This window comes from Pyxicephalus adspersus, chromosome 5 (genome assembly GCF_032062135.1).
Source record: "Pyxicephalus adspersus chromosome 5, UCB_Pads_2.0, whole genome shotgun sequence".
NCBI lineage: Eukaryota > Metazoa > Chordata > Amphibia > Anura > Pyxicephalidae > Pyxicephalus > Pyxicephalus adspersus.
This window is the reverse complement of record NC_092862.1, coordinates 40254916-40278395: the sequence shown is the minus strand read 5'-3', so window position 1 is coordinate 40278395 and position 23480 is coordinate 40254916. Positions and strand designations below refer to the sequence as shown.

Below are 23480 nucleotides of genomic sequence, written 5' to 3'. Positions count from 1 at the left end.
CCTCTGTAAATGTTGCAGCCTCTGAACATTGTGATGAGCTAAAAGTGGGCAGTAAAATAAAAATAAGCAATTTTAATACAGAGAGGATCCAATACAACTGAGAGACAGGTATTGTTCATGTTTGCCAAACTGAATGTGTTTTTTTTTTGATGGTTTACATATATCGTCGTTTGCCAACATCAAATTTTGGACCATTGGGGTCAAAGTTGTCCTACTGATGTCATACTTGCATGCTATTTTCACAAATAGTAAATTGCAATAAAATGAGGTAATAAACATCATGGGTGTTAGACTTTATCAGTTATGTGTAAACTTGCATTGAATTTCCCTAATGTGAGTGAATTGCCCCCTCTGGTGGTTGCTGTTTGTATAGGAATGAATATTCGAATTAAAACAGTGAGTTCTCAGTTTTGGATAGAATACAGAAAGGATAGCCACCCTGGTAGAGTGTTCATCCTTTCTGTGTCCCCATTGGGAACTTCTTCCTATTCGCTGTCACCAAAACACAAAGTGAAAGGAAACTCAAAATGTTACAGTTGGCTCCAGCTTAAAAAATAAGAGGAAATCTTTACTGATAATTCATATTTTTTTTGCCTACTTCTGGACCAACTATGTCCATAGGGTTTTATATCTGGGATATGTTTATTTCCCCAGTGGTTGAACTTGATGGACTGATGTATTTTTTCAACCTGACTTACTATGTAACTATATGCAACTTTTCAAATAGAAGCCATGTTCTTTTTAGAAACAAGAGATTTTCTCCTGGCAACCCTTCTAAAACAAGCCATTCAGTCTTACTAATTGTACTGCTATAAACTTTACCATTTACCTTGCTCACTGAGCCCTGTGGAGGTATATCTATATCTCTGGGGGGTTTGCATGGTCTGACTGTATTTGCTAGGATGTCAACTTTTGGTAAGATTGCCAACTGTCTGGTATGTTTTCAATTTGTTAATAATATTTCTCACAGTACAATGATGAACTTCAGATTGTTTGAAATGGCCGAAAAACCCTCCGCAGAATTATGGGCCACGCAGTGGTAAAAATAGAAGGGGAACCTCCACCACCAGGTTTTAAAAAATGTATTGAAAAATAAAATGTTTTTCTTTAGTTAAAAAGGGTCCAAGTACAAAATGTCCTATTTACATACAGTTACCAATCTAATGCAGCAGCATTATAGCTACATTGTATTTTTAACACAAAAAACAACTTTATTCCTGAAATTTTTTTTTTTATTACAGTAAAAATGTTTTCATTAAATTCAGTTGCTAGGAAAAATGCAAAATCTTTTAAATGGAGCAGAATCTGTGGACATTTTTTGAGGAGTAGAAGAACTCCCAATGTCGACTCGTTCTACACACACTGCCACCAGAATGGACTGCAAAGGTTCTGCTTCGTTGTCCCTGAGCTGATATCAGAGCTAGTCAAGGAATGACTGGTCCTCTTAATGCCTAATCACACATATAAACTTGTGGGTTGCAGCAGATTCCATCTGATGATGATGATGATGATCTGATGATTTTGCACAGACCATACATTACATTGAACAAACTTGAATATAGCTAAGCCATGTACTTACAAAGAATGTGACTCTGGTTTATAAAGTACAAAATAACTAACATAGACTAAAAACTACTTAACTTTATCTTGAATATTGTGAATTCTTTGGTGTGAACCTTATTAATGCAAGTGGAACCTAAATCCCAGAAATGTAAACATGAAATTATAATAAATGCCATGCTGTAAAATGAGTGAATTTGATGCCCTTCGGTTTTATATCCATGGCTCCCACCCTTTCCATGTTCTGCCAAGGATGTTGGGATCCGTGGCTTGATCAATTAGACATTGCACTTGTGTCTCCTCAGAGAGTCCTTTAGCTGCTTCTTTTGCTCTGATATTAAATTCTTCATCTCCTCGTGCAACAGTCAGGAAACCTTTATAATATTGAGTTGTTTCATGTCCCAGACGCAATTCTTCACTGCAAAATAAAACTAAAAGTCTAAGTACTGGTATATACAGTTGTGCCCATAAATTTAATTTAATAAAACTGTCTGAACATGCATAAAACTTTACTTTTATTTAATAAGTGTGCTAAAATAAAAACACTTTATTATCACATAATTATGTTCTGCATTTTTAAATCATAATAACTGAAAATCATCCAAATGGACCTGATCAAAAGTTTACAAACCCTTGAAAGCTGTGACTGAGAATATACACAAACTGACATACATTGGATCCAGTTAGGGGTGTCCAGACCTGGAAATTATTTGATTGTAATCTATCTATCTGTCAATTTAAATTTATTCAGATTTGCGCCGACTACTGCATACATAGACATAGTTAAAAGAAAAGAATGGTCAAAAAACCTGCAATAAAAGGTTGTTGAATTCTACAGAAAAAGGATATAAAATAAAATATCCAGTTTTGCACTGGAGTAGGGTTCTGTTGTTGCCAAGCCACAGTCAGGTAAACCCACCAAGATTTCAGTCACAACCAAGATGCAAATAACAACCCACTTCAGCTGATATACGGGCTTGTCCACAAACAAGTTGTGTTGCCGTTTTAAGATACACAACAAGGTAACAAAAACTAGCTGCACTGTTCAGTTACAAGAAAAAAGCCTTTACTGCCCACTTACAATATGCCAAACAGCATCTAGACAAGCAACACATTTTTGAGAACAAATTCATTAACAATAACGATGCCAAATTTCAATATGATCACAACCATGAATGCTGTCTTTGTTTTAAGAGGATGATAATTTTTGGGGGGGTGAGCAGCAGAATGAAAAATCATGGCTCCCACTAGAAAATATTTGAAGACACTTTGCATTCATCAGCCCAGGAACTGTGCACGGGATGTACATGACACTGATCCAAAACTCAAACTGACCTTTCAATGGCTATAACAGAAAACAGTGAACATGCTGGAGTGGCCACTGCAGCCTCCTGATCTCAACACTGAACAACAGGGACTCAATATTTTACAAATTGCCATGTTTTGTTTACAGGTTATCCTATTCTGTTATGGCTTATAGCTTAATTTTGATCTCATTATCAGTAAATGAAACCCAATCATGTTTTCTTTAATGAATGGTACACATTTTAGCAGCACAACAGCAAGTATGTTCATATGGTTACAGAAATATAATATATATTAACCACCTGGGCGTTACACTGATGTCTAGATTTCTGTACCAAAAGCGGTACACTGTTTTTCATGAAATTTTTTTTTTAAATTGTAGACCTGTAACTTACAGAAATATGTCCGATTTGAATTTCCCGCCCTGCCTCCCGCACCAACGCATGCAGCGACGTCACTGGGAAACCCCGGGACATCGTCACTGCACTCGCCGGGAGAAGACAGAAGAGGAAGGACGTGTCCAGAGGAGCTGCGGGGACCGGGTAAGTATATTCTTACAAGTGTAAGAATATACAATTACAATACGTTTGTTTAACCACCATACAAAAGTTCGGGTTTAACGCTTTTTGCAAGTGTTATTACCCCGAACCAAGGTCGGGTTTACCGGCCAGGTGGTTAAGAAAGCAGATTACCGACCACAGGGTATATCTTTCATGTATCACATTGCAGTAAAACTCATCAACACTTTGCTTCCCCCTGGCATCCCTCCAATAATCCTATGCTAGGTTCCAACATGTTATACATTTCTATCTGGTAGTTAAACTCTGCTTACTGCCCATACCTTGAATCCCCCTAGCACAATTTATGCCTGTGATCTTGGCTACCTTCTGGTAAGTGCTGCCACCTTTTACTTCTCTATTTATAACTGGCTTGCTACTCCGATAATCTTCTACCATGTTGTTCCATATATTGTTGATCATCAGACCCTAAGGCCTTCAATTGATGCAGGTATGCTTTACATTCACATTTCTCACGAGCCCAAACCCCTTGGATAATATCCTGTCTGCCTATTGTGTAACCATCTGCACCACATTCTTCACCCCTGCCAGGATTTAGCAGCAATACACAATTCACTCTTTTATTCTCATTCTTGCATACACTTTATTTTACACTCTACTAGTATATACATGGCCACTAATAAAAACTTCAAATTCTACTAAATGTACTTCTAAATCCCAATTCATGGGCTACACTTCTGCTGGTCACAATTAAAGGTGTGTAGCTTTTTCAAAAGGGGAGCTTTGATTCAAGGTAAACTAAAGCAGCGGGAAGGAAGGCGTTCATTACTCATATGGAATAATTAAAATACAAAATATAAAAGTACTTTTTGAACAGCATGCACTTTAATAACTTACCATGTGATTTCAACTGGATTTACACCACTTAACTTTTGTCTTGCAGCGTTAATTTTCTGCACAGGATACCAACCCTGTGATGCTGTGTTTATATCCTTATGCCAGCTTCCCTTTTTCTTCATCTGCTTTGCCTCTAGATTCTGTGCAGAGGGAGATAAACATGGAAACATAGCTTAATGATTAAAAGATTTAAAGTAAACCTGTACTTTGTCTATGCAGAATAATGATATATGTAGAAGAAATGCACAGTACATAATAAGAATGACTATGATCCTTTTAAATTAGGAGCCAGAGTGTCCAATTAAAAAAATGGGCCACCCAAACATGATATACCAATCATAGGTACATTCTAGTGGTCTAAATCACTCCCAGGCCTCTTACGGTTTTTGAGGAGATTAGTATTCTTACTGCTTTAGTTACTAGGTCTGATCCTTACTGCGTTTTAGGAGTCTCCTCCTACTTTAGGGTGTCCCCATTCTTCCACATGTATTTTCCATAATAGAAAAAAACAAACATTGCCCCTTGGAAGGGCTTCAGCAAAAATCTGATAAATACAAAACTAGAATAGGAGTTTTCACCTTCCAGTCTAATGATGGCTCCTTTACAAATACATCCATGGTGTTAATGAGGAGATCAGGATTTGTTCGATAGGCTCGTAAGGCATGTATCATAACTGAATCAAATAACCCAACTTCCTTCATAGGCAACAACAGGTTTACAATCTGCTGGGTCAGGCGGAAAGGCATCAGCTCAGGAACAGGCAAAAACTAAGAGAAAAAAAAACACAGAACCTATTTTATATCAGATAATGACCTTTACATTAAATAAACTAACAGTAATCTAATGTTAAAAAATGTGCTTCTCCTTGACTTCCTTCTGTGGTTCAGTTCCTGTAGCCCCATAGCTGTTAAACTGCTGTGTGAGATAATCAAAGTCCTTGCTGCCCTTGCTAGGCTAGATTTGGGCTGAGATTTGGTGATATGACTCCTTTGTGGCTTACTGTTCTGATGAGGGGTTACCAAAGACAAGTGCTGTACCTGGACACTTGCAGTCGAAAGATCTCCCTGGTTATGCTTTATACATTCTGTACAGCTGTGCTTCTCCACCTTTGAGTTTCATCTTTATATGGTTGGTGTTATATATAGGTATGGGTTACATTTTTTTCAGTTGTCACCAAAGAGACCTAAAGCCCAATCAGAAACTTCAAACAAGGGAGGAAATAGAAATTGTCACAGTAATGTACCTGATAAAAATAGTATTCACCAGGGGTGGCTAAATACAACTGGACTATAAAATGAGTATGTAGTAAATGTAGTGGTAGCTTTCCTCAATGAGTTAGTAATTTAGGATACCCTTGGTTGGGTGGTTGCCAACCCTGACATACGTCTAGGAAAAAAAAAGAAAGAAACAGAGGGGTTCTTATGGCAAAAATTATTATTGTATTAATTATCAAATCCCACAATTCAATACATTTCATATATTATAAACACATCAAACTCATGTAGTAGGAAAATAATGAAGCATGAACTGTTTGTTGGTCAAAGTAATTGGCATTGACAGTAAATAGCTAGCAATGGGTGATTTGCCCAAAGAAAAGTTCATAAATTACAGTATCCGAGAGTTGGAGCTCGCCAGTATGAGACCACAAATACCCAACTCATTTCGTCTGACACAGGCTTCCTCGGGGGAGGTCACACAAATGTGGGGTACTCTTAGGTAATGTTCTGCATCTTAATGATATATATATGTAGATGGGTCAGTTTTCACCCAATATAGGAATTGTTTGCCTAAATGATCATGCCTTGTTTAGAGAGTGTAAGATGATCCAACAAGAAGGTGAGGCGGAGGGGGGAGAGGAGGGATTATGCTTAAGCAAGGATACTATCTAGAGAGGATGCAGCTGCAGCCCCCTCTATCCCCTCCTCCTCACCTTACCTTGGATCAACTTACACTCTCTGAACAAGGCATGATCATTTGGGCAAAAACTTAATTCCTATATTGGGTGAAAACTGACCTAGCTACATATATATCAGTAAGATGCAGAGCATTACCTAGGAGTACCTCACATTTGTGCGACCGCCCCTGAGGAAGCCTGTATCAGGCAAAATGCGTCAGATAATTGCAGTCTGGCGCTGGTGCGCTCCAATTCACAGATAATGTAATTTATGAACTTTTCTTTTGAACTGTTTGTTGGCCAAAGTAATTGGCACTAGACAGTAAATAGCTAGCAATGGGTGGTATGCCTAGTGCCAATTACTCCGGCCAACAAACAGTTGATGCTTTGTTATTTTTCTACCATATGAATATAATATATGAAATGTATTGTATTGTGAGATTTGATCATTAATACAATACCCATTTATGCCATAAGAACTCCTCTGTTTCTTTCTGTTTTTCTACAACTAGACTATAAACAATATACATCCAATGTAAGACATTGGACATTCAGTTAAATAGTTAGGTTACCGGTTACCTGAGTAGCAGTGCCAAAAGCATGACCAAAGTCAATACCAATCATTCCCCCAGTCTCCATATTGACCATAAAATTGCTCAGGTGACGATCTCCTATGCCAAGTATCCAGTGACTGATGCACAGCAAAGCATGTGAGCGGGCAAAGTGTGAGCGCAGGGTAAGAAAAGCTTCAGGAGTCGTGCTCATCTTTAAAAATGCCCGTCTAGAATATATAAAGTAAGAAGATGTTATATAGAATACCTGCCACACCATATATACACAGAAACACACACACATATACATCCCATCCAACTCTTTTTCTGAGGTCCCCAGACACCTCCTTTGTTTCAACCATAATATGCATCCATAATTGTGCTGAATGTGTGACCGGGATTTCCTGGATCCCTGTTCTTCAAATAAAACTTGATCCCTCACTCCTGATCGCCATCCCTATTGATTGAAACCACCAGACCCTGATTTCACATTCAATTAATGGGATAATCCTAAAGATAAACTTACTTTTGCCACACACAGATATGGTTTTGGGTAATTTTTTTCAATAAATATATGAACAAATATAATCATTTTGTAATAATTTGTACAACTAGGTTTTTTTTCATCTACTTTTAAATCATCTGAAATTCATTCATATAAAAATACATAATGTTTAAAGGGTTCACAGACTTTCAAGCACTGCTATATATGTTTGTTTGGGTACATGCATGAAGTCAAGTCTTGAAATACAATTACTGATATAGAAGCCTCAATAAATACAGCTTCACCCATAAAAGCCATCAGTGTATAAGCTTTCAATGTACACACATCTCCTAACCCCCACGGTGCAGCTAAAGCACAATCTTCTTACCGTAAAAGGTCTCCAGGAATAAGAGCTTCTCTTTCCCTGAAAGACTTCACTGTGGAGGAACGATCAGCTTCCCTATAAAACAAGCACAAAGATGGACTTATCACTTCACAATTCCAGTGTTTACTAATTACTACCAGACGCATGAAATACAGATATAAAGAAACAAGATGAACGTAGTAGGACATATCTAATAAATATTGACCCCTGTAAATATAGTCACACGACTTTTCTAAGCTTTCAGTAAACATAAGCATGCATCGAACAACTACAAAAACTATAGAACATAACATATAACATAGAACTTTAGAATGTAACATATATGTAAATATATGAAAACAGTATAAATCCATCTACTAACTTGTACTTCTTCACATGTTGCAGTGCGTTCCCATCTTTGTCCTTCTTGTCCAGCCACGCTAAGTAATGTGAGAGAGGGCCATAATTTCTGCAAACAAAATTTTATATCTTTGAAATACCTGAAATATTTAATACGTTTTAGCAAATAGAAATACATTTCTATTTACAAAACATTAACTATATACACAAAATTATACAAAGATTTTTATTTCTATCTGTACAACTGCTGGGGATATTTCATTACTAGGACAGGATTTCTCTAGAAATACACACAAAGCAATTTTTTTTTAGTTCCACATTCTACTACACTAAGGTAACTAAAAATTAAATACAAATAAAAAGCTTTGTCTGTTGCAAAGTGAAGCTGCATACACACACCAAATCGTCACCCGAGCAAAATAGTTATGCTCGTCTCAGGCTAAAACCGGGCATGTGTATAACGGCCCCCCAATGTCATTCATTAATAATATTATCATTAATAAACAGGAGGAGGAGAGGACCCTGCCCAGAAGAGCTTACAATCTAAGAGGGAGAAGAGCTCATCAATCTATCATGGCATATTGATAAACAATCGCTGTTCAATCCTATAGAGGAGTGCACAGTGGAGTTCCACTCGCTCATCCTCTCCCTCTCTCCATTGAACAGGACAGTGCTCATTTATCTCTCATTGGAAACAATCAGAAAAGATAGTTTCCTGTGACAGAAATCTGACATATGTGCATAGTTGTGAGGAAGGGCTAATAATGGGTCTGAAAACCCTAGGAGTATCTAGTACAACTCTTTCAGTAAGATATGCATTTACAGAGTACAAAATAATCATAGAACAGGCACACAATATTGTTCCAGTACCTAGGTGATGGGCTTGTTCCCCAGACATCTGTTGTGCAATTCAATAGAAATTATTTCTATAATATTCTATATTAATATAAAGCTAATAATATGGGTGCACTATATGGAAAATAATACCCTTCGAAGTCCTTCCTTTCTTTTTCAGTCATTGCTCCTAATATGAATTCTTTTAAAGTGCATGTGTTCTCCAGCCACTCAATCATTCCAAGTCTAAAGAAAAGGGACAGAGCAATTGGTGATTATGTTCTGTTGTAAGTAATACATAAAATTATAATCATAAGTAGACACTAAGAACACACCGAAGACAGGAACTCATACCTTGTGGTCATGGGTATCACTTGGTATGTTTTTATCTGCATATATCTCTGGCTACAAGCTGCATCCTGGGACAAGATAATATTCATCACATCAAACAGCTGCTCAATGCGCTGGTCCTGGCGCAGATCTTCACCTTCTTTCACCAGAAATGGGTAATCTCGTTCATCATTTCCTCGGATAACAATACGCTTTGGCCTTCGGATCGATCTCATAACTTTAACCTAGCAATCATAACAAAAGGGTCATTTATTCATAAAAAATAAATTGGAAACAAAATTATTGTATTGTAAAGTATTGTATAAGACAATGGTTTTACAAATACAAATAGGAACAACAATTAAGTATTTTTTCCGGCTTATGCTATATATTAATATATGAATAGTAATCAAAAGATATTACACAAAAATCCTAAAATAACCACAAATGTTTACCCACCTAATGAGATGTATGGGGCCTGCATATATTCATTTTGGTGTAGGTGGGCATGGGTTATTTACTCTGACCTGGGGGCACCAATATTCCCCTCTGCAACCCACATGCACCCTCCTCCACCACTTCCCCCTGCATCCCTTATAACTCCCTATATCACTGCTTATCACCACTCCCGTCCACTACTTCACCACTGTCCTAATAATGTTCAGCTCTGCACAATCTATTTCCACAATCCCTGCATTCCCTATATCTCTTTTCCCTGCATTCCCCCTCCTATCACAGTGGACCTCTGCTAATACCCCCCCCCCCCCCTATTTTTTACCTGTGTAACCCCTCTTCCACCAATGTTTATTCTCAGAAGCCTACTCCCTCTCCATTAGTGTTTTCCTCTGCAACCATTTCCCACTAACCCCATATTGTTCCTTGCACCGCTGGCATGCTTATCTCTACATCCCTCCCTGTTCCCCTAATGTTTAGGATTTCAGGAATCCGTGCTGCTGTGGTGCCAATGCTGACCGGTGGGTGGAGTCAAGTAATGTGGCCAGGGGTGAAGCAAAAGCCTAACTACAGGTAGCAAATAGTGTGGGGTCTTGATAGGTGAGCATGGGGTGTGTCACAGAGGCAGCAGGCTTGTAAATATGGCAAACAAATTGGATTGTTGCTTCCCTAATAAATACAGTTTGGAACCGCTGGGACTCCTGGTCATTCAAAATATTAGTCTGTGCAGGCAAATTTTTTTTTATAAGTGCCTTTTTTTTCTCACTCTGCAATCCTCAATTTACTCATCAATAATTTATTAATTTAATTAATTTAACTGAAGTGATTTGTGTATGCATTATGTAAAGTAGTAGAGGAACTAATAGAAGAAATAGTTAAGAATAGTGAGGAATGAGGTACTAAATCAGGCACAAATGAATGGCTTTTGCATCATCATAGGCTTACTAACAGTTTTAGAGGGGTAAAACACAAAAAGGCTGTATACAATGATTTTTAAAAATCTCACCAAGCCACAGTACATGCTGTACATGCAAACTAGACATATAATGACAATTACCATTTCTGCTTGCATTATAGCAATTAACCCAGCATCATTATGTTTAACATTTTTTAGTTCATCAAGAGAAAAACATTGCTTTCCCACACAACATGAAAGATAAGCAAGAGGTCTCTAGCTGTCAGGAACTTTGTGAGTGTTTTGTTTTATTAAACACAGTAAATTTTTAACTGATTGCCAGGTAGATTTACACTGAGGGCTGGTAAAGAACATCCACCCAGGCATGACCTATATTGGCAAATCATGTTTTTTTTTTAAGCAGTTACCCCTTTATGTCCCTAATAAAAGGACCAATAGATGCATATTCTAAAAACACATACCCTTTCATCAAATCCAGAAATCTTTACATGGTATTCAGGCAGAGGCCTGCTTCTTCCATTATACTGTCCTACAAATGGCAACAAAGGTAATATCAGTAAAACTCAAATTAAAAAAAAGAACAAATTAAAATATATTTTGAGTTAGGAAATTAAAACTCATATAAAGGAATTACTTATTTTTATATTTTATGCTATAATAAACTTTAGAGAGAGAAATCTGGTCCCCCAATCATAGTGTCACAAAACTGTGTGCAAAACTTTAATAAACTACTTGATGATTGGGTATGGCCCAATGAACTTTGGGCCCAATTTAGCAGGGGGTTGGTGTAGTGAAGTTGAGAATAAAATTCCAGATTTGGTCTGAAATTTTTCTGATGCTCACCAGGAGTTCTCTAGTACCTGGTGAGCACCTGCCCATCTGAATCAATTCATAATGAAGAGTTAGCCCGGCACCAACTGGCACATACATGCCACTGCTGGTCTATAATCCACATATCAAGAACTACCGATATACACCCATCATACATTCTTCTAGTTGATGGAAGACACCAAGTAGTCCATGCTTTTATATCAGAAGTGAAATTTTCCTTTATTATGTGTTTGTTGACAAACACAATAAAAGTTACATGTTGAAAAATTAATACTGACCTGGAATCTCCAATTCATTTCCGAAAAATTCTGGCTTGAAATTGCTCATCCATGGAGAATATTCTTTTAGGTTTCCTGGTTCTTTTTGTTCAACTTTAATTTTATTCAAGATTTCAGAAAATGTTTTATTAAAAATGTCTGCTTTCATAGCAACAAGCTTGGATCCATCTTTTCCACAAAATGTATCCAGTTCTTTTCCATATTTCTGCAAAGACACAATGAATATTTATTACCTGCCTATACATACATTATGTTTCCTCCTGTGACAAGTAAGCTTATGAATAAATATAGCCTAGAGATTTTGTATATTATATATGTGTGTGACTGTGTGTTTTGCATGATTGCTACAACTATTATTCTGCTGTGATTTCATAGTCCCTAGTTCCAAGAACTATTTCATAGATAATGCATTTTATGGGGGCAAGCAACAGCTTCAAATACCCAATCAATACTCAATAACTGCAGCACAAATAACCCACCTCTGCAAACCTCTTTCTGAATGATCCAAAGAAGGGGTCCGTCCCGTTGCACAAATTTGAATGCATCTCTTTATACAACTTGTTGATTTTATTTTTGTCTGGTTTTTCTTTTGACAGTTCAGTGAACACATCATCTTTCCAGTCCTTCATGTGAATGTAATTACACACAAACGTTAGTTACACACACACCACATGTATCCATACTATTATGTGCAAATACAATAAACAAAACCAAAACAATAAAAAGGAGGTCATTGGAAACTGCAATTTAAAAAAGTGACATATTGCTAAAACACACAGCACAAAAAATATTCTGTTTTATTAATAACAAAATAAAAATGCAGTGTTCTCCCCAGACCCTTTTAGCCGCACCACCCGGCACTTGTTTGGGTGGTTACAGAAGAGTTTGGTCACAATACAGGGGCTGCACCCTGTAAACCTGCTGCAACCTACAATTTCTTCCCATCCGGCTTAAAAAAATTCTGGGTTGAACACTGAAAATGGATACAAATCTAATAAAATTATGTAGCCAAGCAGTGCTGAATTGAAGCAAGTACTTACTGCAAAATAAAATGATTTCCAAATTGCCTTGACAAGTACCCACATACTGCATATACTCGAATAAAAAACGATCAGAGTATGAACTAAGGTAGAATCTTTTAGCTTAAAAATGTGAAAAGTAAACAGAAAAACTACAATGCCTAAAATATAAACCTAGGGCACAAAATATGGCTATACTGCTAACATTCAAAACAGTAATCAACAGCTATACCAATCAAATAATATTAATACATCCATGGTGTGTCAAATTTAAATTCTCGATTATGATGGATCATTGGCTCCTGAATGATCTTTTGTGTATTATTGTTGGCCACCAGTAATGGCACTGTATCCTCATGTAAAGTGCTTGGCTTATACACAAGTATATATGATAAATAGATTTAATTACAGTAGTTTCAATATGTCATCCATCTACTTTGAAGTTCCCTATAACTCAGTTGGTCCAAAACATAAAGAAAAGAGGTTTATTAAATATACATCGCTGTTGCAGTTATAAATCCTAACTGATGGAACTGGAAAAGCAGATCCTGCAGTAACAGAACAAATGCTGTGTTTACCTGTAATTACACCAACTTATAACATAACTTTAACATAACTTAAAAAAGGGCCGGGTCTATACTGCTAGGAACATTTAATTTATAATTTACAGCTTTAGCAATGCCCTTAAAGCACTTAGCAGTTTTGACAGAACTTCATCCTTAAAGGCAGTCTATACATTGGTATAATAAATAATCGCGCAGTTTTAGCTGCCCAGAATTACCTGTAATATCAATGCAGGATTAGACAGCTGTTCCAGTGCCTTGATGAATTCTCCAGCTAATCCATTTTTATCCAGCTTGTTTTGAATTCTTTAAAAAAACAAAAATCCAAGCAGTAGAGATTATTTACCAATAAGAAGGTATATGTGGGAACTAAAACACTACATTCTTTACCTACGCTGACAAAAATAAAAGTACAAGCAGCATTATCATCCTTGAGATCACAAATCAATCACAAATTAAAAATTATTATGTTATTGATAGGTAATTAAATTGACATCTCATTGACATTTATATGTCTTACTCTGGTATATTGAGAACTGTGGTTTCTAACATTGCATGTAACATAAAAGGAGAATATTCTGTGCAACAATAGGTATATATGTGCTATTTCAAATGTACAGGTGGACATTCAAAAATCCGGCAACCTCTGGACCTGAGGAGTGCCGAATTTTCGAAAATTACAGATTTTTGATTTGCCTGTAATTATAATGTATTAGCATCTAACAGAACTACATGCGAATGGAATCAGCTTCTTCCTCCGTGAGAATGCAAAGGTTGTTCATGCCAGGAAACTGAAGGATCCAGATTATTGATGGCCGGATTTTCGATTGTCAACTATATTTGGTAAAAAATGTAGTTATGGATTTTTATAGATGCATAATATAGGTACGATTTTTAACCTCCCTGGTGTTCTAATTATGTCAGTATTTTTATGTCAAAAGCGGTACATTGTTTTGCGTGGAAATTTGTTGTTAAATATTTTAGGCCTGTAATTCTCCCTCCCAGGAATGATAATGTTTGAAACACAAATCATAAATTATATTATAATATATACTTATAAAAAAAATTATAAATAAAATAAACTTTGTCCAAACAAGGGTACATTATTACAATAAACTATTGGATTTATTATTTGGATTTATTTTTGTATAACTTTTTTACTGTGATCAATGTTTTAAAAGTAGAATACAATGTAATCTGCGTCTAAATTTCTCGCCAATCCACGCCTCCCCGGCGTACCGACACTTCACACATAACATCGACCACACGGGGGATGTGATGCAAAAGCTGGGCGGGGATTGCTAAGGACACCGCTGGATCGAGGTTAGCAGGTAAGTTTTTTTTTCCTACCCTGAATGTGGCTTGTGGTTACCGCTTTTGGTATATAAATTTTAACCCAAGCCACACTCGGGAATATCGCCAGGGCGGTTAATATGGCAGAAAGTGAACATCCCCATTCCAAATATAACTCCTGAAGAAGCAGAAAGCCCTCTGCATGCCTTGAAGGACAGCACATACTGAAATAATCTTTACACTGCAAGCAGAAGGTGCAAAGCCCAACTAGGAGGATTTTAAAAAGACAATCAGACAGTGAAGGTCTCAGCACAATGGGAAGGGGCAAGTATATACAATTACAGAACTGGTGAAGAAGGGAGTTAGTGGACTTACCTTTACAGTTCTCTATTATGTCTGAATAAAGCATATTTTTATGTCTGAATAATTGATATACTAAAAGAAAAGGATGACTAAGTTTTTGCAATTACATAGAATTTGTTCTAAGCACACTTTTAATATTAAAAGTCCCAAACAAATTATAAGTGTACTTTTACCTTTCCACAAAAGCTTTATTTCTGTACCCATCCACTGTGTCCTCAAAATTATAGTTCTCCCCACTGATCATAAAAGGGTACACAAGAGCCTGAGGATAATGGTCAGCAAGCTCTTCTATTATAAACTGCACTGCAATAGCTTCCTTCTTGTCAAGCATTGCCATCATCTGACTGATCCATCCAATAAACTGCCAACATGGAACTGAACTGATCTGAAATAAAGCAAAAGTAAAGCTAAAAAAGTAAAGAGCACACAGTCATGGTTGATAAATCAGCTTAGTGAAGAAAAGTCTGCATAAAAGACTGGAAAATATGAAAAGCATATAAAGTATAAGAAGGTTTCAGCATATCACATGCCTGCATAAGTTTGTGGATGATGGTGTTTCATAGAGTAAAGCCTGCTCTAAATATTTAGGAAAAAAACCCAATAAGCTCAATAACCATTCATTAGCTTTGCCCAAAAAAATCAGTGTTTTGCTGCTACGCATTTTTTCTACAACATCTGCAAAACCCAGCAGATGGGTGGGGTAAACATTAGAGTTCATCTTTCTTGTGTCAGCTCGCTCTTGCATGATTCCGCAGGAATGTTATGGTCAGACTATTAACAGGCCAACTCTTGCTGGCCATGCCACAGCCACAGGTAAGCGCAGCTGGCCCGATTTATTAAAGCTCTCCAGGGCTGAAGAGGATACAATTTCACCAGTGAAGCTGGGTGATCCAGCAAATCTGCAATGGATTTCTTCAAAGTCATTTGCTATTTGCTAGCAAATGTTTTGATTCCTGGATTGGATTCATTTCAGGTTTGCTGGATCACCCAGCTTCACTGGTGAAAGTGTATTCTCTCCAGGTGAGAGATTTTTTAAATCAGGCCGAGTGGGAAAGGTCAGGAAGTAGATGTAGCTGATCTGAGGAATCGATGATTCTTCTGGGAACAGTTGATTTTCCCATTTAAAAATTAAAAATTATGTGTTTTCCATATCATTATGCAAAAGTAAAAAAATGATCACTTTGTCTATACGTTGAACTTGGAGACACAGTCTTTTTATGTTGGAAGTTTAGAATATATAGTTAGAACATTCTTTGCAAAGGTACAGTGGCACACCAGTGTTTTACATGCATTTACAAATGCAAACCAATGGTTCTGGATCTATAGCTGACACATGGGCACCCCCACCACCAGAGCCTTCCATGTGTGACTGAAGCAAAAAATGCAGATTGTCTTTTTCTAATGAAAACTCAACTGTACATTTTTTTCATATTTGAGACTGTACAGAGCACTCACCTCTCTAGTCATAAGGTCTAATGTTTCAGAGGGATATAATTCAATAATTTGAAGCAATCTTGGAAATTTGAGTCGTGCTTCCTCAGAATTCCACTTTAATGCACTAATCATTTTTTCCACAATGATTCCGGGGAATGATTTCAAATCCTGCACATTTAATACTGTAAAACAGGCAAAGAATAATTTAGATGACACTAAACAGCATGAAATAAAACATGCAGTATATCTATACTAGAAGAATTAAAGTGATACCTGATGAGTTGTCTTCTACTTTCCGGAGATGTGTGTCACAAAAGTCCACCAATGTCATGTAAGCTTTAATGACTCCTGTCTTGTCAGTGCGTTCCCAAGAGCATGACTGTTCCTCTTCTGAAGCTTTTCTGGCTGCACACTTTAAGTAATGCAGAGATTTTCTATGCAGTCCAGCTGCTACCTGAAATCAAGAGATTCAATTAATGCAAAAACGCACTACAAAAATAATGAAAATAATTTAGTAGGCATTTTTAGCATTTTATTAAGATAAATGTTTACTTCATCTGCTGATTCTGCAAGCTGTATGACTCGTCTAGCTTTTGATTCCTCAATTCTCTCCAGACTGTCTGGTTCCTTGAATGTTGCATCTCCCATGATTCTGTAGGTGACTCCCAGTAATATGTTCTGATATTTGGATGCACGAGGATTTTTGTTTAAATATTGTGGACTTGTCTCCTCTGTTACATTTGAAAACAATTACAGTAGAACAATTATACTCAACACATACATTGCATATACACAGCGTTATCTACTAGTAGCCAAAAATAATCCACAAAAAATCACTTTAGTTCTAAATATGGCATCGTGTAGGTCCAATATTGCAAAAAGAGAGACAGGGGACGTCTTTTCTGCAATAAGTATTCTTGTCTAACTGATAGCCGCCCAGCTGTCAAAATACAAAGTACCTGCCTACTGAACTGACAATAAAGAGCATCGGCAGAGCTATAAAGTACTATTGCTTATCTCTCTTTTTAGCTTTTCAAAGCAATTGCATGTAGCCAACTTGATACCCCCCTAGTAATGTCTTTTCCAGTATGACTGCTATTGTACAGGGTACAAGGATGTTATGATGGCAAATTATGATATTCACACTAGCTGCATGTTTAAAGCATAACTCAATCTACGCTAATTTAAAATGCCTAAATGTGCCCACCCCGTGGAGTTCAGCTTTAGTTAATAATGATCTGACTGATGTTTACCTTGAAAGCACAAAGTCTACTTAAGTATCTTGTACACATTATGCTCCACACTACAGTTCTTACCAAGTAAGGAGATTGTTTTTAGTACAGTAAGTATCTGTTCAGGGCAGCTTTGGCTCTGGCTGCGACTATGACTTAGGCTGCAGTAGCTGTGAACCCATTTCACAAACCAATCTTCATTAGTTTTAGATTCACTGTGAAGTTCTTTCAAAAGCTTCATTGCTACAGAAAAGTTGTTCTGTAAAAAAATAAAAATAAAAAAAGCAGATTTATGTTAGTGCAAAGAGGCAAAGACCATTCAATAGTAAAGAGACATTAGGAAAAGGTATAGTAAATTACATTTAAATTAAAGGTTAAAAAGGATGAAAAGAAAGTGCCCATTATCTGCCCTTTCTTTGAAAGACATAGTTGTTTTACATCTTTTTCCAAATAAATCTGACCGATATTTTTAAAAAACACAATACTTTTAATATATAAATCTATTGTTTGTGATATTGGCAATACTGTACCTATTTTTGGTGATAATGCTATACTCAGGGTCTTTGCAATTACTTAAAAAAACCTGCAATGCAAAATCACTTAATGGTAAAAATCAACCTAGTTTGTCCAAGAATTACCTGACCAACCCTATTGACCACAGCCATCCTAACAATCTGCTGAGACATTGGGGTACATCACAGAGAGTCTCCCAGGTACAATATACCACATTGGCTGCAGTTGATTTGATCACATGTGTATTAGTGTAGATGTGGTGTTTAAACTATGGGCACAAAAAGCATGTTTAATTAGCCTGTGCTGAAAGCAGAGTTGTGGGCAGGACCCCAAAAGTCAACCAACTAAAGACTGCCTGCAGAAAACTTGGTTAACACAAGACAAGTAAATCTGCTCAAATAAAAAAGAGAAGATTATCATTCTTTGATTAAAGTAAAAATTTGCACACAAGTTTTAGTATCTTCCTACAATAAAGGAATGGGATGCACTACTGTGCTTGTCTGTATGCCTTAGTTCTAGCTAGTCCTGGCTGCAAGTGCATACTCACCTGTTTTCTTGCACTGGCCACCATTTTCATTTTCATTACAAATTTGCATTCTTTAATCAAAAAGTTAACATCATCTTTGTCCACCTCCATGGCCTCAATGTCATCTGCTTCATTGTCTACTTCCATACTCTCATCCATATGCTGAATGGAAAGTTTTTCTTGAATTTTGTCAAGGAAAAAACATCTGAAAATAATATTGTGTATAAATAGAAAATTGTTTAAACTGTTAATATGCACACTGGATTTTGGGATTCCTCTTCAATGTACAATATAAAGAATATGCAATAAAATATCTACCTGTTTGTAATGATGTCATCCCAAATGACCATGGAATCCATTTTTTCATCTGGATATCTTCTCTTCCAAAACTTAAGCAATCTTTTCAGTGCTGGCAAAGATGCTAAATTACCTATAATAATGTTGCATACAATTAAAACAACAATTTAAAAAATTTTGTAATAATCAAAAAAAACTCACAAAGGTTATATTAATGCTAAACAGAACAACATACAAAAAATGTACATGTTGTAGGGAGTACACCATATTAACATTTTAAAGTTAACACTGTATAGTGAAATTTTCCAAATGCATGCTCTAAATAGGGTTTGCAGAAGCAAGAACATTTGTCTTGTGCCATAAATATCTAGTACCTGTATTTAGACTAAGCCAGGACCACAGAAATACATTTCTTTTATATTCTGACAATAAAAGAGAACAATTATACTTTACAATGTGTGCAGTATGACTACTTTAAATACAACTTAGTAGTTGCTAAAAATAGTAGTTTCAGCAACTACTATAGATAGCTTTAAGAAAAAGTTGGATGTTTTTCTAGAAGCACAGAATATAACTGGGTATTAAGGCTTTAAAGTAAAAATAACAGTGACTGTTGATCCAGGTAACATTCGATTGCCTCATGGAATCAGGAAGGAATTTTTTTTCCCCTGTTGAAGCAAATTGTACCAGGGTTTTTTTTTTTGCCTTCCTCTGGACCAACTATGTCTTATAGGGTTTTATATCTGGGATATGTTTATTTCCCTAGTGGTTTAACTTGATGGACTTATGTCTTTTTTTAACCTAACCTACTATGTAACTTGTCAGCTCACAGTAATCCGTGAAGTGCTTGGAGAAGGATTAGTATAAATATCCAGGCATGTGAAGTGCAGGGTCACATGACTGGACAATGTTTAAAAACCCCCAAAATATAGCATCACAGCATTGGTTCCTCGGTTCTAGTTTTAGATTGCATGGGGGGAAAATTTTTCCACTGGTTAGAACCACACTTTTTTATTTACAGTACTATGGTTACTCAAATCTCAACTATCGTAACGACAGGAACACAAGTTATTGCAAGCTTCAGGCAGGTTGAATTACATGGACAAAAAAAACAGGCGTAAAATTTTTAACTAACACAGCAATTTAGCCTGAAAACCAGTACCTGGAACACGAATGAAATCGATAAAATCTTGAGTCTCCGAGAGAGCCTGAACTGACTGCAATTCAGTTAATCTGCTTTGACACATCAGTGAATCAATGCTTGAATAGTTCTAGAAAAGGAAACAATGTTTTTTTGTAAAGCCTGCTACAGAGCCCTGGGCATAAGTGCTGATTGGGGAATATAACATTTAACCAACAGAATAGAAAAAATTGGGGAATAAAACATTTAACCAACAGACTGGAAAAAATAAAAATACATACCTGCATAAAGACATCAATTCCATTTTTGATGTAATACTTTGCCCGGTCAAAATCATCTTGGATTATGTAGAGAAGACTAATTTCCTTACTGTAGAAGGTTTCTATCAAAGCTTTTCTCTGCTCCACCTTCATGGCTTCATCAATAAAAGTTAATAAAGACTGGTCATTTTTTCCATGAAGAAGCAACTTCACTTTACTGCGGATCATGTAAGGCAGATAATTTTCCTGTATCAAAAGAAAAATGTGATGTCACAAAAAATACCCAGGCATTCCTGCCCATATGTTTGATAATTAACTTTACATAAAAACACCTGATAAAAAGTATCATTCCACATTTTGTTAAGATCTGGTGGGTTTGCACTGTCAATGTTGAGAGTGGAACAGTATTCCAGCGGCTGCCATTCTGTTAGGTGATTGTAACACTCCATAGAAGCGATTTCCCAAAAATCCTTCTCGGCATCAGAAGGATCCCCATCTGTAAAAGTCTGTTGCAGTGCCTTTAAAGAGATTAAAGCAGAACACAACACAGTCAGCTGTTGGTTCAAAATTCACCTGAGTTTCAGAGATTCCTACCACAGAATTTTTTGGCCTTCAGTCTAATACCCATCATCATTCATCCCATTTCCTCTGAAGCCAGGTGGGGAGATTATACTGCTGCACCTTACTCTGCACTTTCTCTAACTTTTCATGGGGCCTGTTGGGTATCCAGCAAACATGCCTAAGTACTCAAAATTCTGCAATAAATTTGACTTGTTGGTGGAACGGGAATAATAACCTCCCTTGGTCAACAATTCTAAATAGCTAACTGGAGAATCATCCAACAATGCTGAGATCAAAAAGGTGTGATATATCTGCCTAGGACTCAACTCAAACTGCAACTACCAACTGTCTCCTAGCAAGTAATGATAGAAATTTCCATGGAAATACTCTGCATATAGTGGACCCCGGGAAAATGGATGCTCTGGGCCACTCTGGCCCACCATTTGCTACTTTATACTACTACTTTACTCATAGGGCATATTTTTGAAATTCTACTGTTATAATAAAATTTATTACCAAACTGGTGGGCACAATATGCAAATACAACCTGTAATCTGAAATAAAATAAAAGGACAGTGTAATTTTTTAAGTATAAAATTAAAGCTTGATCTGTTGGCAATCAGTAGAATTTAATGGAAGATGTTAATGTGACCTTGGTTTATGTAAACGGATGTAAAATCAGACTATAAAATAATTTTTCTACAAGGATCCACTTACTTCATCATATAACTTTGCAGCTTTGGCATAATCACATTTTGATTCTGCAGTTAAAGCAAGTTGAGTTACACTTTTTGTTCCAATCTTCCCAGTAAAAATGCCTCTGAGTACATCATAATCACCAATGGAGCGATATAACCTAAATTAAATTATAAAAAAAAAGATAAATATAACCATAATCCATATAATTAAATGCATACATTTTGAACAGTATTTCAACAACAATTAAATGTGGATCTCTCCGATAAAGAGCAAAATTTCAATACCCTTCCCACAATTCTGCTCTTGGTTTTATGAGGAAATTACAATAAAAATGAAGTACACCATCTAAAGCCCCTATCAATTTACAGTAGTCACATCACTAGAAAAAAAATGAGATAAAGACTTTATGTGTATTTCTCAGCTTTCCCCATGAAAGATGACCACTTCATCTTCCCAAGCCTCCACAATGGACCTTTAATATGGATGGATGGCCTCATAGGATAAAAGTTCAACTGTGAAAAATACCTATAACTCTACATGTAAATATTATCCTAATATTTAATTGTCAGGACAATAACAGATTTACTTTATTCTGTTATTATGCATTACAAAAAGAAATTTAAAAAAATTAAAGAAATGCAGGTTCTGTTTTGTCCTGCATACCTTGCAAGCTGTATCCATCTGATGATGTCAGGAGGAGGTTCATCCCTGCCCCGCTTCTTCTTTGCTGGAGGTTCCTGTGGTGGTAGAAGGTACTGTAGTCCTTTTTCCAGCAGAAGAATACCCAATGGTTGCTGCAAGCTTTCTATACTACTTGTGCTCACACTTGTTGGTCTCAAGTCAAGGAGCTCAATGTGATCATAACAGATATTCTGCAGGAAAAAAAATGGATTTAAAAAAAAAAAAACGCTATAGAAAAACACCTGGAATACTTGCAGAGATACTAAGATTTTGTAATGATCTGTAACTAGAACTGTGTACCACAAATCTCAGGATTCAATGGACCCAAGGAAAACCACTCCCACCCCCTTCTCCCACCATATGTATGAAAGAGCCCTAAACTTTGTAATGACAGTGGTTTCTGCTTTTATTATAATGCGCACAAACAACCAAAACATTTTTTTTTACATAGAATTACACAAAACCTCATAACTAAATTTTCTAAAAGCAGGGAGCCAACAAAATAAAACCAGAAGTAGCACATTTTACAGAACAATACAAAACAATATATATGTGCTACTTTTTTTATCAAATTCATGTTTTCACAAAAAGCAGAACTTTTATAACCATTGCATAATTTTAAAAAATTCTTTAAATACAGATGATGGCTGGGTGCATTCACAAAAAAGCAAAAAACTACAATAAGCAAAATTATCCATAGGTGATGCTTTAAAAGCCTTTACAACTCAGAATTTTAGAGTTAAATGTAAATGATGACTCTAGAATTATTCCTCTCATGGTGGCACACATAACGATATAGGGCTTTACCATTTTTTTTTTTTTTTGTTATTGCATGGTTTGCTAATCTCCCATCTCCCAGAAGAACAGGGCGAACCTGGGACATGGGTGGGTGGCACACTTTCAGTATTATAAAAGTGATTGGGCAGTTTACAATCAGTTTAACATAAAATCAGAATATTTATTTTGACACAGTATTAACCAGATTTTAAGAGGTAATTATTAGTGTACTGAATGGAAGAGGTATGCTGTACTTACCAGGAAACATGCAATAAAGGGTGGGAAATAAGATACTGTGCTGCTTACGAAGTGGTTAACCTGATTAAGCAGTTTTGTGTTGATGTTATTTATGTGTTCTTTATTTCTCATTTTCATTTCTTCAAGGATCCCAGAAAACAATGAAGTGAACAACTGTTTTGCTAGAGTAGGGTCCCTCTATTGAAAGGGAGAAACAGGTTTAAGACGTAGATGGAAAAGATTGTAATGAATATTTTTAATACGCATATAACACTACACACGTACATTTATAAATTAACCAACCTGACA

At 36.3% G+C, this 23480-nt stretch overlaps 1 protein-coding gene across 2 annotated transcripts in view; it reads right to left on the bottom strand.

Moving 5' to 3' along the window:
* Positions 1–1210: 1210 nt before the first annotated feature.
* The window catches only part of PRKDC (protein kinase, DNA-activated, catalytic subunit), an 87292-nt gene continuing 65022 nt past the window's right edge, over positions 1211–23480 (bottom strand). Inside the window, exons 62-86 of one of the 2 annotated variants that reach the window (XM_072411235.1) lie at positions 23193–23369; positions 22140–22348; positions 21495–21633; positions 20549–20734; positions 20238–20462; positions 19978–20086; positions 18837–18948; positions 18540–18723; positions 17564–17738; positions 16800–16978; positions 16521–16701; positions 16269–16429; positions 14987–15198; positions 13376–13463; positions 12055–12198; positions 11576–11780; positions 10928–10995; positions 9122–9342; positions 8921–9013; positions 7956–8042; positions 7598–7669; positions 6754–6955; positions 4859–5047; positions 4281–4420; positions 1211–1978 (exon numbers count right to left, since the gene is read on the bottom strand). In XM_072411235.1, the coding sequence (XP_072267336.1) occupies positions 1774–1978; positions 4281–4420; positions 4859–5047; positions 6754–6955; positions 7598–7669; positions 7956–8042; positions 8921–9013; positions 9122–9342; positions 10928–10995; positions 11576–11780; positions 12055–12198; positions 13376–13463; positions 14987–15198; positions 16269–16429; positions 16521–16701; positions 16800–16978; positions 17564–17738; positions 18540–18723; positions 18837–18948; positions 19978–20086; positions 20238–20462; positions 20549–20734; positions 21495–21633; positions 22140–22348; positions 23193–23369 (3963 nt within the window). In that variant the 3' untranslated portion in view covers positions 1211–1773. Of the gene's footprint in view, positions 1979–4280; positions 4421–4858; positions 5048–6753; positions 6956–7597; positions 7670–7955; positions 8043–8920; positions 9014–9121; positions 9343–10927; positions 10996–11575; positions 11781–12054; positions 12199–13375; positions 13464–14986; positions 15199–16268; positions 16430–16520; positions 16737–16799; positions 16979–17563; positions 17739–18539; positions 18724–18836; positions 18949–19977; positions 20087–20237; positions 20463–20548; positions 20735–21494; positions 21634–22139; positions 22349–23192; positions 23370–23480 lie in introns of those variants that run through there. The other variant, XM_072411236.1, reaches the window with a different exon arrangement.